The 15,981-nt window shown below is 39.2% G+C and overlaps 1 protein-coding gene across 2 annotated transcripts; it reads right to left on the bottom strand.

Annotated features, from left to right (window-relative positions):
- Positions 1 to 1,210: 1,210 nt before the first annotated feature.
- msh2 (mutS homolog 2 (E. coli)) lies at positions 1,211 to 12,808 on the bottom strand. 2 transcript variants are annotated; one of them, XM_042398210.1, is made up of 16 exons: positions 12,554 to 12,808; positions 12,152 to 12,300; positions 9,255 to 9,539; positions 8,572 to 8,718; positions 8,160 to 8,309; positions 7,827 to 7,960; positions 7,192 to 7,391; positions 6,440 to 6,549; positions 6,172 to 6,295; positions 4,514 to 4,664; positions 4,311 to 4,408; positions 3,735 to 3,980; positions 2,636 to 2,840; positions 2,306 to 2,553; positions 1,917 to 2,092; positions 1,211 to 1,498 (listed from the first exon to the last, which is right to left on the bottom strand). In XM_042398210.1, exons 1-16 carry the CDS (start codon positions 12,759 to 12,761, stop codon positions 1,322 to 1,324), a joined length of 2,808 nt encoding a protein of 935 aa, XP_042254144.1. In that variant the 5' UTR covers positions 12,762 to 12,808; the 3' UTR covers positions 1,211 to 1,321. The 2 variants fall into 2 exon arrangements, with proteins under 2 accessions (XP_042254144.1, XP_042254145.1); XM_042398211.1 differs by having other exon boundaries at positions 1,917 to 2,096; positions 2,310 to 2,553.
- Between the last annotated feature and the right edge of the window lie 3,173 nt (positions 12,809 to 15,981).

Raw genomic sequence — 15,981 nt, 5'->3', positions numbered from 1 at the left:
CCTTTGTCAAACCTGTGCAGATCTTACTAAATGGTTTTCAGTGTTCACAGGTTGTTTGGAGACATTGTTGTCACCACATGCAGAAGAAACTTAACAGATGATCTCAACAGACCGTCAAGTGTTCAAAAGCTGCTTCAGAATTAACAGTATCAGATAACTTTTCACTTTCAGTAGCTCAAAGGCTGCAGTCCATCAGGTCTGACATATTTAACAGGCCTGAAATTTTTTTTTTTTTTTACCAATTCATTGAGTATATAAAATGTTTGTAAAATGCTCATCTGCAGTGATGTCGTCAAATGATATGCAGCTTAGACAGAAGATGTAAGAAAATGAGCTGATATTCATGTGTGAATACGATCAAAGCCACATCATATGCAAGTTATTTTCTACAAATATCAATAGTTATTGAAGCCTGATAAAATCATTTTAACAGCTGTAATTGCAAACCTCTAATTTGTATTTTGAGTTAAATCTAGTAGCTACAAAGTGCATCTCATAACTCTTTGAAAGTGCCACAAAATACATTGAAACCCATAGTGAGTTCAAGTAGAAATGTTTGTAGAACATGCTGGTTGGTAGATTGTTGTAGTTCTCACAGAGGTGGCACTGATTTACAGAGAATACAGCTGTCTACATTTTGATAACTTCTTCCTGTGTACTGTACACAAGGAACATTTTTAGGTACATTATTTCACTGCATTAACTGTATGTGGTGGCTGTAAAAACTACACAATATAGCAGAAATGAGCTTTTTAGGTGTTCAAACCCACAGAACATGTCAGGCTGAATTTTGGGGAAATGTGTAAAAACAAAAGATTACATCTAGAATATCGTCATTTAATGTAATAGTGCAGCTGTTAAAACAAACATTGAAGCTTGGATTTTAAGTTTTCATCGAAGGTATCAGTAGCAAAACAAACTTTGGAACAAAGATACTGAAAATATGTGACACTGTTGCACAGTGTGGAAAAAGATTTTTCCCTTTTAAATTAAAGAAACATACGGGTAAAATTTAGTTAAAGTGGTAAATCTGTTAGTGGGCTGCACTTATACTTTCTGCACATTCAAAGCTGTTACATGCAGCTGTGTGGTAGAAATGTATTCATCAGTGTCCAAACACATCTGATCATAAAAAAAAGCTAATGACGCACCACATGTTGTCATGTAACTACAATAACATGGTCAAAAAAACAAAACCAAACTCAGCACGTCCAGGAATAATTCTTTATTGAAAAACTATACAATAGAAGCGCTTTAGTGTGGTTACCTACAGTATATGAGCTTTGACGGTCATGAGTACATAGATTTGAGCATAAAAAAATCAAGCAGTTTTTACAGGAACACAGCGTGCGAGGATCTCTGAGATGAACGTGTTTTTCTTGGCCATCAGCTCCTCCTTCATCCTCTTGAGCTCGGCCTTCACCTCTTCTTCAGTCATGGTGGCAGCAGGAAGTGACTTTGCCTTCTCCAGGAAGTCTTGGATCAGGTTTTCCCCGACCTGATAGAGAGAAAAAAAACATATTTCAGACAAGATTACAATTTTTACAATTTGTTCCTTATTTCCCTGCATGGGATCAGTGAAATTTATCTTATCCCATCTTTGTCTGCATCAATAGTGCATCTAAAGGACAGGTTCACTATTTTCCTTTCTGACTTAAGATAACAGTCAGGTGCCCAAATGAACACAGAAACTGGTTTTGCTCGCTCTAATCATTCCTCCTATCAAAACAGCCTGATCTGCTGTAGCTCAGGTGAAAGAGCAGGTTTGCCGTTAATCACAGGGTTGGTGGTTTGATCGTCAAATGTCAAAGTGACCCTGAGCACGACCAGCTGAGTCAGTCCACCTGTCAACTATGCAGACAGGATATGATGTCACGTATCTGGGCTGGGATGACAGCAGGAGAACTGAGCCCTACTTGTTTATCTGTTCGTCGTCTCTTGGCTTCGGGCTCTTCCTCCTGTTCCGACTTCTCCCCTGCAGGCTCCTGGAACTCCTCCAGCTCTTCGGCCTTCTCCTTCGCCATGGCAACCACCGATGGCGGGAAGCAAGCCAGCTCGGCGACATGGATTCCAAAACTCTGGTCACACACACCTGAACACACAGTGAGGGCTGCGTCAGTTTGGAGCCTTTTTAATCTTAACTCAAGGTCTACTTACTAACAACAGGACTTGAATCTCTGCAGATATAAGAATATGAACAGGAAGTAGAAAGACGTTCCAGAGAGAAAACTAAATAAAACTAAGGAAAAAGTTCCTTTTTATCAGTTTACATCCATATTAGGGATAGAAAATGCAGAAAACTGACCCGGTTTGACTCTGTACAGCATGGTGAGTGTGTTGTGGGAGGTCAGGGCCGTGACGTGCAGGTTGTGGACGGTGGGCTGCTGTGTGGCGAGCGCCGTCAGCTCGTGGAAGTGAGTGGCAAACAGGCAGAAGCTGCCAATCTTGGAGGCAATGTGTTCGCTTATGGCCCAGGCCAGACCGAAGCCGTCGTACGTGGACGTGCCTCTGCCCAGCTCGTCGATTATGATGAGCGAGTTTTCCGTGGCCGAGCTGGAGATACAACAGTGAAGTTGAGACGAGGTTTGTGTATCACTTTTTTTTTTTTTTTTAGTGGACTCGTGTGTGTTTTTACCGCAGAATGGCAGCCGTCTCCAGCATCTCGGACATAAAGGTGGACACTCCTTTCACCTGGCTGTCTCCCGCTCCTACCCTAGCCAGGACGCTGTCAATCACGCTAAGCTCCGCCTTCTCACAGGGCACAAAGCAGCCGATTTGAGCCATCAGAGCGATCACGCCCACCTGACGGATGAATGTCGACTTGCCGCCCATATTTGGTCCTGCAGACAAGAAGAGAGGGTAGCTAGATAGTGTATTATGTGTGATGAGGTACAACAAAGATACAGAAAAGTTAGTTGTTTAAAGATAATCCTGGTTTGCTACAACTTGTTTTGGCGTCTTCATTCTCAGATTTCAGCAATTAATTTGTAGCTCCTTGCAACTTATTAGTTCTAGAAAAAGGAACTAAACTCAGGCAAGACTAGAAACTACAAGTCCCTTTTGTGCATTCTAGTTTAGGTTTCCACCACATAACATGATGATTTGTCTAACTAGACTGATGACAGATTAAAACACAACAGCAGTGTTTGAAATGCATTTTCAACAACATAAAGTTGTCCTGTCGTTCTCGGTGTTAACTGTAGAGTGATGCTGATGTTTGAATAGATGTAATGAATGACTGAGAAGGAGACTGGAAACTCCTGACATGATGTCCGCACCTCTTGTCCTTGTATTGATACAAGAGTTGCCCACTACTTCTTATTTTGAGAATGAAGCTGTATGCAAGCTGCCGCATGCTTGGTGTCTGTGTTTGACCAATCAGTGACGTTCAGCCCTGGAAAATCCGCCCAATATGTGAACCATCTGACGGTACAGTAGCAGGGCCTTTTTTGGCATTTCTTAGACCCGTGGGAAAGTTACTGAGGAGACAGCCTGTTGGCTAAGAGGAATTATGGCCAAAACTACAAAGATAAGACTATTCTTAAATCTTTAAAGCTGTGATAATCGTTTTTTCTTTTGCCCAATTGGGAAAAGAAGAACTCCAAGGTGTCATTAGCACTCATTTGAGATCATGTTTCTGTAATATAATCCCGGATTCACTCTCCTTTCAGCTATAAAGTGCATATTTTTTTAAACTGTGTATGTCAGGTGCAGTACAAATGCCTCTGTTTAACCTGTTATAATATAGAAGCTCTTCTCTCCCTGGATGAAGGTGATATCGTTGGGTATGAAGGCGGTGTCTGCGTCTGTCTCCATGCAGGGATGCCTGGCCTGCTGCAGCTCCATACGCCTGCAGCCATCGTCCAGCAGACGAGGCCGAACGTAGGGCACGGGAGCGGAGACGGAGGCCACAGCGAAGCTCACCACAGCGTCCAGCTGCGCTATGACATCGCTCAGCGTCTGAAGCGGGTCCACATAGCCTGGTGGTTCGAAGAGTTTAAAAACTTGAAATGAATTATCACAGAGATAGAAGTCTGCTGCATGTGCCGGCTCCAAAATGATCAATAAAAATGATCAAAGAATTCCATCAGACCACAATCTCAACAAACCTGTTATTCAAAAGCTCAAAGCAGTGTACAGTTTACTGACCTTTGTGGAAAATGTGAATGAAATCAATTACTAAAGGTCACTCGACAAATTCCATGTGATCATCACTTCCATGTAACTCAGACGTCGTCATTTCTTTCATCTGTCAAAATCAATGCCATGCTGCTGAGACACAGTGAGCAGCATGTGATGAGAGTCCTCACCTGAGGAAATGTTGATGATCTCTTTGACAATGGCGTTCTGGGCCTCCTCGTACTCCTCCCTGCTCTTGGTGTAGTCCTCGTTCAAGGAGCTGAGCTTACTGTAGACACGTGAAAGTGCACATGCGTGAGCGCGGACCGTCAGCTGACAGAAGGAGTGGGGTTATCCGAGGCTGACATTAGATGTGTGACAAAGTGGGACTGACCTGTTTGTGAAGCGAACTCCGTTCTTCTGAACATCCAGCGTGGTGAACTTCTTGTTGTTCCTCAGAGTCTTTTCCTCCTTGCAGGTGACTCGCAGGTAGAAGCCCAGCATGGCGTTCGACTCCAGCTTCACTGTCTTACCGGCATCCAGACCTGGAACGCACAGTTCCTACAGTGAGCTCAAACTTAAATCCAAGTATAAAAAACAAAGATTTAGTACACATGGATATAAAACGAACTGTTTACTCTTAATCTGGAAAGAACAAGAATTTCTGGTGTAATGCTTGTGAGCATTTTGTCTCAAATTGTTTTCATGTGTTCTGTCTTATTATCCACTTGTCAGTGATCTGTGAAGCACTTTGAATTGCACACAACAAATAAAGACTGATTGATGGATTGACAACATCAAACAAATTTCAGAAACATACATTCAGCAAAACCATCCCCACTGCGACATTCTGCTGTGTAAATCAGTTGAGCGGACTCCGATTCATCTTTCTTGGCAGTGGGTGTATATCGAGTCGAGGGGGTTTCCACTTGTGTATTGTTGTTTCCTACTTGTGTTTGTGTAATATAAATAAATCAATATACAAATATAAATCATCATGCTCTATCACAAAGTGAAAAGCATGTAAACACAATTACTTCAGCTTATTGATTGTAGGCAAAATGTTCCTGTTGTCACATTACAAATTAATTCAAAGAATGTAAACACGAGCACTCTGGGATATATAATCAAACCACATCAACCATGTATAATGCCACCTTAAGTTAGTCATATAAGAAGCATTTATAATGTGGTGAATACAGGACAAGACAAGCAGCAACATTATTCACTGACTTGCAGAGGAAGCATGTTGAGATATTAGGGTATTGTGTTATCCTTCTACAAAATGCTCTCCAAACAATGATCAAGTTTAAAATGATAAACTAAGAAAATGTTGTTCTTGTACTTTTAATATGTGAAGAGTTTTTGCCATCCACACAACTGGCCAAAAAATTAAAGGACAACAATGAAAACAATTATGTCAATTAAAGCTCTAAAACCAAATCTATATTGAATTTAAATCTAAATGACAAAAAATTGTACAATACAGAAAAACACTGAGGTAGGGACAAATAGCTCAAGTTACTTTAGACTAACGTAAGGCTTTCTGGTTATCAGACATGATAAATTTAGATGCAGTATGCATTATAACCCAAACACTGGTCTTGTATGTCTGTAATGGGATAATAATAATTAACCTTCTAGTAAATAAAAAGAGACAATAATAACTCTAATGTTGTTAAATGTTTTATTTGGGATTTTAAAGTCTACGGTGACTCCACATGGAGAAGGATTCATTACAAAGCAGACATTAAGTCTGACCTTTTATGTCAGTCTTTGAGTCAGAGGGATCTGCTGAATTTCCCGCAATCAAAATATTTGGTTCTGAGCACATGACGGCTGCATGGTGTAATCGACTTGCTTTGGCTTTTGGACGCTTTTGCATTCTTGTCACACCACAGATTTAAAAACTCATCAGCAGACGCCTCCCGTGCCTCACTTCCTTAAAATACAGTTCTAAACTTCTTTTAAGACTTATCTCGGTCTCGGCATGTTGTGATATACGGTATGTAATTGTGTGTGTGTTTGTGTGTGTGTGTGTGCTTTGATCACCTAGCTCTCTCGCTGCGCTGTTCAGCACGGTCTGCATGTTCTTCTCCAGGGCGTCCATCTTTTCTCTCAGCTCACTCAACACTGGATCAAACGACGCCTTCACCAGGAACTCATGGTGGTCAATCTAATGTATGTATGTATCACACACACACAGTATATGCAAGAGAGGACACATGTAAACAACACTCAAAATAGATAATATGCAGACAAAACGCACAAAACAATCTTCTTACAGTGCACACATCTATAGAAACACAAAAGAAAAGACCTGGTTCATGTCCAGAGTCGTCTCGATCATCTCCTGATACTTAGTGAAGTCATTCTGCAGGTCTCTGAGAGGGGAGAGGAACACTGCCTCCAACAGAAACTGGTAGCTACCTGCACACACACACAAAAACAAACACACCTCAGAAATCAATGAATATACTGTATATGCATGTTGGATAGGAAGATAGAAATAGGCAGTATGCACGAAAGATGAAAGAATGCACTATTCTGTACATATCCAGGCTATTAATGTGTTGCTAGTTTACTAGGTACACAAATCGTAAAAAACAAATCTTGATATATGACATGACTGCAGTGTGTGTCGTGTAAATCAGGCGGACGTGCATCTCTAGCATCATTGTTTAACTCAGCCTGGCATGATAGATGAACAATATGTGCTGATTCTTGCATCTCCTAAACAACTGTGGATCAGAAAAAGGGGTGAGAATAATGCAAACAAATTGACGTGACATAGCCAGAAAATCATATCTGAATTCAACATTACTGTGAAAAAATGCCATCTCAGAATGGCCGCTTTAGACTAGACAAGAAAGAGCGCCATGATCCTCTCATTGTAAATCAATTTGGACAAAAGCATCATGTTTGGTATCAAGAGTGTAACAAGTGTTTAGTGTGTGTCTCCTATGACACACTGAAAACCCCTGAGATCCACCAAAGAATGTTTGAAGAGTGCAGAGTATCTGATCCATCTCTCTGTGCCTACAGTTTGACCACACTGGCATCAAGGCGTACCTGAGTATCTCTCCAGGGCCGTGATGAGGGCAGGGATGTGGCTCACAGCCTGGTAGACGCGGTAACAGTCCTGCAGGGTCGCCGAGTGACGGTGGAACTTCTTGGCCAGACGATGAAGATCTGGAAACCGCCGCAGCAAGTCCTCCTGACAGGTCTGCCTCAGCTCAGAGTCACACACGAAACTCTCCACCAGGTCCAGCCTACACACACACACACACACACACACACACACACACACACACACAGAGTCAAGAGTATCCTCAACAAATGTCAATCTATCCAATAGTTGTTGAAGTATTTAACTGTTGATTGGTGTAAAAAAAGTACATTTAATATGAATTTGTGACACTGTAAAAACAAAACTATATGACAAAAACACAAAGTTCTCCTTCAAGACACTAAAGAAATAATATATAGTATATATGGTTTGCCCAAATAGCAGACTCAAAGACAGATCCTCCACTCTGAGGTTAATGTAGAACAAACGACTCAAATCTCTAACTAACAGGACTTTAATGACCTGTATGACACATGACTCATGGGTAGACACACGATTCATAAAAAGTACACACTTTTATTTCAATTAACATTGTAGAAATATCAGATCTCACACTTTATTCCCATCCTTGTATTACCTCTCCTCTATTTTGGTTTTGTCCATAAGTGGTTGTTTGATCCACTGGTTGACGAGCCGCTGACCCTGAGGTGTACGGCACTTGTTCAACAGACCGGCCAATGAATGAGCTCCGCTGGTGTCATCGGGTGAACCCTGGAGGACACAACAACAGCATGTTTCAATAAAATGATCAATGTCCCACACGGCTTCTGTACTGCTGATCCCGGAGTATAAAATATATGTTTGATCATTATCATTAGCACGTAGAATACATCTACAAATCTACCTGCATGGATGTGGGAGAACTTGTTAATAATGGAGAAATGTGAGCTCCTATGAGCCTGGCACTGACCTGGAAGAGGTTAAGAGCCCTGACGGCAGCGTTGTCCAGCCTCATGTACTGACCCAGGTCCAGAGTGGTCAGACTGAAGGAGTTGAAGTTGGACTCGTCAGAGAGCAGTTCAAGGAAACGCACGACTGCAGCCAAGCATGACATAGCCACCTGTGAATGAAACCAAACACACGCACGCACTTAAGCCCTTTCAACTATTACTTTTCATATAGTCAATTTGTCTCGCAATGGGTTAGCCTAACCTGACCAGGCTCACTTAAGGTGGGCTGACTTTTAAGGTGGACCAGCTATTCTCATTTTAGTGTCAATCTGAGCCGCTCCTACTGTAAACAGAGAACGGAGAAACATCTGGCTGCTGAGTCTCTCCCGAGTTTTCGTCCAACAGTGTACAGGAAGAAGATCTTTTGTTTACCTGTTTGTCCAGTTCAGGCAGTGTGTTGCTGGCCACAGTCTCTCCTCTTTTGGCTCTCAGCAGCCTGTTGAGATCCTGGACCATGTCCTTGCTGCTGAAGTCTGCTCTCTTCCTGTCAGAGACCAGCATGCCGCTTCGCTGGACCACCTGCACAGACACACAATGTATTCACACCATAATCACAGTGTGACAGACTATGTTTATGCTCTTATATCAGAATATCTGCGAGTTTCATCAAATTACATTAAAATGTTTAATTTAGAGACCCCCTCAAGACATGTGTTAATATTCTACTTGGAACAATAATGTGTCTGATATCATTTTTTCACAAAAAAGTTCAATGACCTCGTTAAAATCCAGAGGCTACATGTACATACTAGGGCAGCAACTAATGATTATTTTCGTAATTGACTAATCTGACAATTATTTTCTCAATTAATCACATTTTTTTATAATAAAACATCAGAAAATAGCAAAAAAAATCTACTACAGTACTACTACTATAGTACAATTTGATGTCTTCAATTGTCTCGTTTTATCCGAGCAAAAACGTAATTTCAAGATTTATTAAACTAAATTTGAGAAGTAATATGCTATTTAGAGCTTAAATTTACATAAGACCTTCCCAGGAATTGCTTCAAATATATATTAAGTTGTATCGAGAATAACTGACTTTAACGTACCTCCCGTAGTTTATTCCCTTCAGGGTTAGCTTCAGCCAGGGCTAAGAGACACTCTTTGGGGCTGATTTGGACAAGCAGGGACTCCAGGTTGGAGAAGATCTCGTTGTCTGGAAACTCACACACTCCCATCGTCCTCTGAGCTGCGTCCACATAGCCCACCCCGACCACACGCTGCCCGTCAGCTCCTGTAGCAAACCGCACAGCTACAACTCCGGCGCAGCCCTCCGCTCCGCTTCCACCGCCAAACAGGATCTCCTCAAACTGAGTCAAGTTTCCTGGAGAGGCCTGAGTTCAGAAGAGACGGACGAGGGGAACAGAAAGAGGCACAATGACGGGGAGAATCATCAGCTTTCAGAGGAAACATACTGTGATTTTCATATTATGTTATTGTTTTTAAAAAGTCAGACGTCCAAATTCATGACTTTAACTAGTTCCATTTTATGTAGCTGATGTGTCGCAACTTGAGAAACAGGTAAAATCTCTTTTATTGTAAAGCACACTGAATAGTTTTGTTTTTTTTAATCAGACGGACAGAGGAGTCTTTGAGGATTCTGGAAATACATTCAAAGATGTTTAGTGTTGATAAAAGACCTACTGGGCTTTTTTCAAACCTTGCCAGGTATTTATCTTTCAAAACAACTGATGCACTGCGACTCAAATGTAATAACACATGAGACGCACAAACCAGGGCTAGATTTCATTTTTTATTTAAAAAGCTAACAAATAACTTACTGATGTTTCTTTTTAATTTTTTTTTTTTTTAACATGTAGAGTTGAACCAATTATCGAATAGTCAACAAATAAATGAATCAGCAACTAATTTGATTAATAATTTCAGTAAAGTAAAATCAAACAGTTGCAGGTTCCAGCATCTCAAATGCTTTTCTTTGTCATATATGATAGTAAGCTGAATATCATCCAGCTTTGATAGCATGTGATCTCGAAACAAGAGCCTAAATTGGAAAAGAATCTTATTATGTGAAAACCAGAAGTACAGACAGGCTATTTGTAATTCCCGATGTCACTGGAAGATATAAAAGGGCTAGATAGAAACCAGACGATCTGCAACCTTTTTAATGACAACCGTCTAGGAGACGAGTATATTTCTGTTTGAATGTAAGAATGTAAGCATAATGAATTACAGGGAAAGGTGTTATTTAAACCGTCCATGTATGTTTAAATTAATTTTGTTATTACAAATCAGATAAGCCAAAAGTTATTTTTAAATTAGGTGGCATTTTGAACAATATCCTTCCTTTGTTTAAGTAGCATATGTTATATTTTATCCATGTGTGTGCCATTGCTTTGTTATTACTATACTGTATGTTCTGTTTGTGCTCCATCATGTGATTATGGTCTTGCGTCAAAATAAATAAATGAATGAATGAATTGCTGGTCTGATAAAACAAGCTATTTTAACATTTCACACTATAAAGGGCATTTTTCACTATTTTCTGGCATTTTAATGGCCAAAACAATTAATAAAGATCACGTGCAAATTAATCGATAAAGAAAATAACTATTAGTTGCCTTATTTACATGTATGAAGAGCTCTGTCAGATGTTATGTGTTCCAAAACAAACAGGTCAAAAACTGTGTGTAACATAACTTAAATTGTTTCTGAGAGATCTGCTACATATTTAGGAATAATATTGGACCGGTCACTCTCTTATACATCTGTTGTTACTAGAATATTATGAGAGTGACGGTAAATTTAAGTTCCTGTGTTGCAGAATGGGGCATTTTGATATTCCTAATATGAAACTTCTTGTGTCATCATCGATACAATAGATTTATGATCATCCCTGTTGGTGATACCCAAAATAAATGTATGTATTTACTGAATGAGTCTTCTTGAATTGAATTTAGAAGTGCAGGATTGCTGCCTGTCAATAGAGAACAACAGAATCTGCATCATATGTATAATATCAACAGTGGGGATCCTCAACATTCAACATGGCTATAATACCAGGGCCATTGTGTGATCATGCAAATAATGTAGCCAGAGACTCTTTTTATTCTGACAATGGATGTTTTGTGTCATGAGGTATGAAGTTGACAAAAACTAAGAGGGACTTTCAGTGGTCAGGTCAGAGCTAATGTATGGAATAAGGTTATTAATGAGATTTTATGTGTGCTTTTAATCTGTTTTAGTTGTATTTTGGTGGATATTTATGATTTGGATTAGGTTGCACTCATGTAGTTTTAATAATCTAAAGTTCACTTTTACATGTTCTCACTTTAATATGTTATTTCTTGCACTGGTGTGTTTTTGTAGATCCAAACATAAATCAAAACAAAATGTGATTACTTTTTTTTCTGTACACTTGCCATCAGGGCTGCAACTAACAGTTATTTTCATTATCCATTATTTTCTCAATTAGTTAGTCGTTTGGTCTATGAAGTGTCAGAAAATGGTTATAAATGTTTGATTACTGATTCTTTCTCTACAGGGTCCAGTGGAAATCAAACATACATGTGAGGAAAAAAGAAAACATAATAAATATAAATATATAAAAAACAAATACAGAACTCTGCATCCCTGAGTAGTAAAATAAATTAAAATGTTATAGATTAAAAAAAAGCCTGACCTGATGTCCTCAAATGTCTTTCCTTGTCCCAACCAAGTGTATAACCCAAAGATTATATATGACTAATCGTTGCAGCTCTATTTTCCATACGTTGATACTTCAACCATATCAGCCAGCCTTTGTTAATATTATAATATATTCAACACAGACACATAATACACAAAGCAGGACAACACAATTCACAACTGATACAGTGAAAGTGGGACATCATCATTGCAAGACAGCAGCTCATCTTTATTTAAAAGGCTAGATGAAATATAAACAAACACAAAACCACAAAGTCTGATGTCATTGTCAAAACAATACCTTGTACTCAATCTTCCAGTCGTGCTCCTTGCTGCTCTTGCTGTGGTTTCTGTACACTTCAACCCTGTACTGCCTCACCAGCAGCAAGTCTTTCACAAAGGCCTCAAAGTTGAGCTTGCTGAGGACCACACTCTCCAGCTTGCGACTCCCTGTTGACGAAACAAGCTCAGATTAACATCACAAACTACACATGAGCCCACGATGCCTCTGCTAGCTTTCTATGCTAGCACGGGTATCCGTCTCTATGCTAGCTTAGCTTGCGGACACATCTAAATCTGAGTCAATGCATAAGACAAAAACACGCAACTAAATTAGCATGCTAAACAATAACCTGTCACTAATAAAATACATTTTGCAAGCTAGCCAGCTACGTGGTTAGCTAGACTATAGAGGCTAGGTTACCTGAGCCCAAATTTTTGATGACGCCATTCGTCTTGAAAACCTCCTTCGCCGCGAATATGGCGTCTTTCCCGTGAACAGTGTAGTAGTCGTTGCGGTCGAATATTCTGAAAGTAGAGTCCGGTTTCTCGGGCATGGAGAAAAAGAAGTTTAGGAAGCCATGCTCGGCTGCACTGTCCATGGACAGGTTCTGTTTCGGTTGCACCGCCATGCTGGATGAATCTCCCGCCAGGGCTCCCTGCCAAACAGGAAGCTACGTTGCATTGTGACGTGTTGCCATGGAAACGGGGCGGAGCTAACTGTCAGTATCAAACAATAAATTTCTTCAATATCTGAATGTACGAACAAAAAAATATGTAAGCTTTACAAGATGTTTATTTAACTATATTTTAATTATACCCTTTAATCAGCTGGCGTGTTTGTAGACTCAAGTTGTATAAACACAAGTGCTGTAAAGTTGTTGTATAATTGTTTCAATAAAGCTGTTTATAAAAATTAAAAAAAAAAAAAAAAAGTAAAGTTTTTATCAGCAGCTTTGTCTTTTTTGTCTTGGAAATGAAATGTATTACAAAAAATTGGAGAAAAGAATTTAAATTCATCCATTCACTTTAATCATTGTCTTTTCATTTACAATTATTGCTCTTGCTTTGACTTTGCTAGTGCTTTCTATACTTTTGATCGTTAAAGATTCCCTCCAGAAATGTTTTAAGTTGTAGATAAAATACTCTACTTTGAATAACAATGTGTGTCTAATATAGTTTTTCCACAAAAAAGTTCATTTATCTTATTACATCTAAGCCTTCTCCCTTATTAAAAATCCAGAATCTATAAATATGCAAATTTATTTCATTTCAGGAGTTTAACTGCTGGTCAGAAGATATTTCTTCTTCACTGTAAAGTTCATTCTCAGTATTTGTGCACTGCAGGCTTCAAGTTTCCACATCACACTTGTGTGAGTTGAATATTGGACCAGGATTAGCTCCAAACTATTTGTGATGTCACAAATCATGCTTGTAGGCCTGCGCCTTAAAATTGGATTTTCAGTGAGCACAGAGAAACTTTCCACTTTCTGCAGATTAATGTGAAAACAGCCTTCTGGTGTCATGCACCATTCTGCACAGTGAAGCTCAAACATCCAACTGTAGGAACAAGAAGAAAAACATATTGTTGAGTTTTCTTCCTTTTGTTTATTTTTTAAAGCGGCTTATTGGCAAATTAATACCACCAACTGCCTGAATAGGTGTAAAAACTCTTTCATTCCTCTATCAGTGAATGTCCTAAACTCAGTTCATAAGGAGGGTGTGAAATGAGTGGGTACATTGCACATATTTGAATGCATAGCACACTTTAATTGTATGTATTTTTTATGTGGCAGCCTTTATGTCCAAGACAAATTTCCCTAGGGACAAATAAAATAATCTTGAATCTTGCTCCATTGTCTCCAGTGTCCACTACCAAAGTGTTTGTGTGTGTAAGAGCATGTGAGAGGTTCCTTTCAGGATAACCGATACCGTGTTACATAACAAATTGGGTTATATTGTCTTTCAGTAGACATATTGGTCTTATAAAAAAAAAAACATTTCACCTCGACCAGTTTTTTTTTAGAAGCATTGCATGCTAGTTTCATGTAAACAGCTTTGAAACAATTTCATAGAATCGTTTTTGTACTACAAATATAATAAATGATCACATCCAATAATACAAACTTGCAGAACATTAAACATTGCAGTCTATTTATATCACATACTCTAAGATTATGGTTATGCTGGGGAACATTTAGGTGTGCATTGCATTATTTGTTGTGGTCATTTAATTTTCAAATGTTTGATGATTTTTAATCATTAGTTCTGAGGATTTGTTGTTGCATTGTGGCACAGGCTACAACAATAATATTGCATGGACTGGATGGATGTAGCAAGTATTATTTTCTTATAACAGGCTACAGCAGGAAAAACATGTAATAACTCAGTAGAATAAGAAGAAGAAAAACAGTGATCTTTGAAAGCTTAAACATTTTTTTAAATTTATATTTTAGTCTTTTGTTTTTATCTTACATAATGGAAAGGAAAAGCACTAAAATGGGATGTTGAATTGTTTATTTGTTTGCATTTACACCAGTTAGTTTCAAGTATGTATTTCAGTATGTATATTGTGGTTTCACTGCTTTTGGGTATACAATTTTTGGGCATTTTGGGGTATATTTACAGTACTTTGAGTGTTTTCACTTACTCTGGCTGATTAGACAGCTACTCAGGTTGTAGGTGAGATATGCTGGAAAAATATGTGAGATCACCTCACTCTATGTACCAAAAATAATCATAAAAGCGGAGTTTGTCCCACCTAGCAGGTGCAACAAAGCTAACAGCAGAGAGAGGGACATGTCAATCAAACACAGTCTGAAGACGCTCCCGAGAAGATTAAGCAAAATAAGTAAAATCATCTGTGTGCGCCTTTTTAGAGCAAAACATGAAATTGTTCAGCTGAGGGGAAAATCAAGCATAGAAACAAAGGCAAGAATTGTTGTGTTCTGGTGACTGAAGGGTAAAAAGTAAAGGTAATTACATGCATTGCGTGCGAGTATATTGACAGGTCTGCTCCCTTTTTCCAGGATCTGTGAAAACACATGCAGCCATTGAGATTCCAAGAAACTGCATGACTAATGTCTTCAGCTGCGGCCCCATTACAGTCAAACATGCCCTGTTGTTCCAGAATAGGAGATCATACTTTGTTGTCACTTCATTCTCCATTACTGCTCCATAACTGCTTGTATTACCCAGGTTCATTCTTACAAATACTTGGGTGTACATATCGACTGTAATCTGTTTTGGAATGTCCATGTGAGTTCTGTATGCAAAAGGATCCAACAACGACTTCACTTTTTGCAAAGACTCAGGGTGTTTGGGGTTGGACAGAAGGTAATGATGTTATTTTATCATGCTGTGATAGAGAGTATATTACGTTACGTGTGTGTAAGAGCATGTGAGAGGTTCCCCTCTTGATAACTGATACCTTGTGGGTTATATTGTCTTTCGGTAGATATATATATCCCTCTATTATTCACTCCACAGGTCTCTCTAGACAAGCTACAGTTGTCACTCGCAGCTGGCTGTTGGATACAGTGGCGACCTACACCCTCCAAAACTACAACAACTATACAACATGACCGGTTGTATCATCACCATTATCCTGTCCTGCATTGTCCTCTCTTGACCCTTTTTACAACTCTTTTTTTAATGTCCAGTTCTGTAATCCATCTGTTTTGTGGATAAACAGAAAGCACTTTCTTGTGTGCACATGTGTTCTGATGTACATAAAGTTTAACCAACTGAAGATCCTTGAATTGAGTCGTGTCTTGTTGTTGTCTGTAACACAGGTATAAGTACACACAAGTACAGCCATCATAGAAGATACAGCTGCTATATTCATGTGGT

This window comes from Thunnus maccoyii, chromosome 20, assembly GCF_910596095.1.
Source record: "Thunnus maccoyii chromosome 20, fThuMac1.1, whole genome shotgun sequence".
Classification (NCBI taxonomy): Eukaryota; Metazoa; Chordata; class Actinopteri; order Scombriformes; family Scombridae; genus Thunnus; species Thunnus maccoyii.
This window is presented reverse-complemented; position numbering and strand designations above follow the sequence as displayed.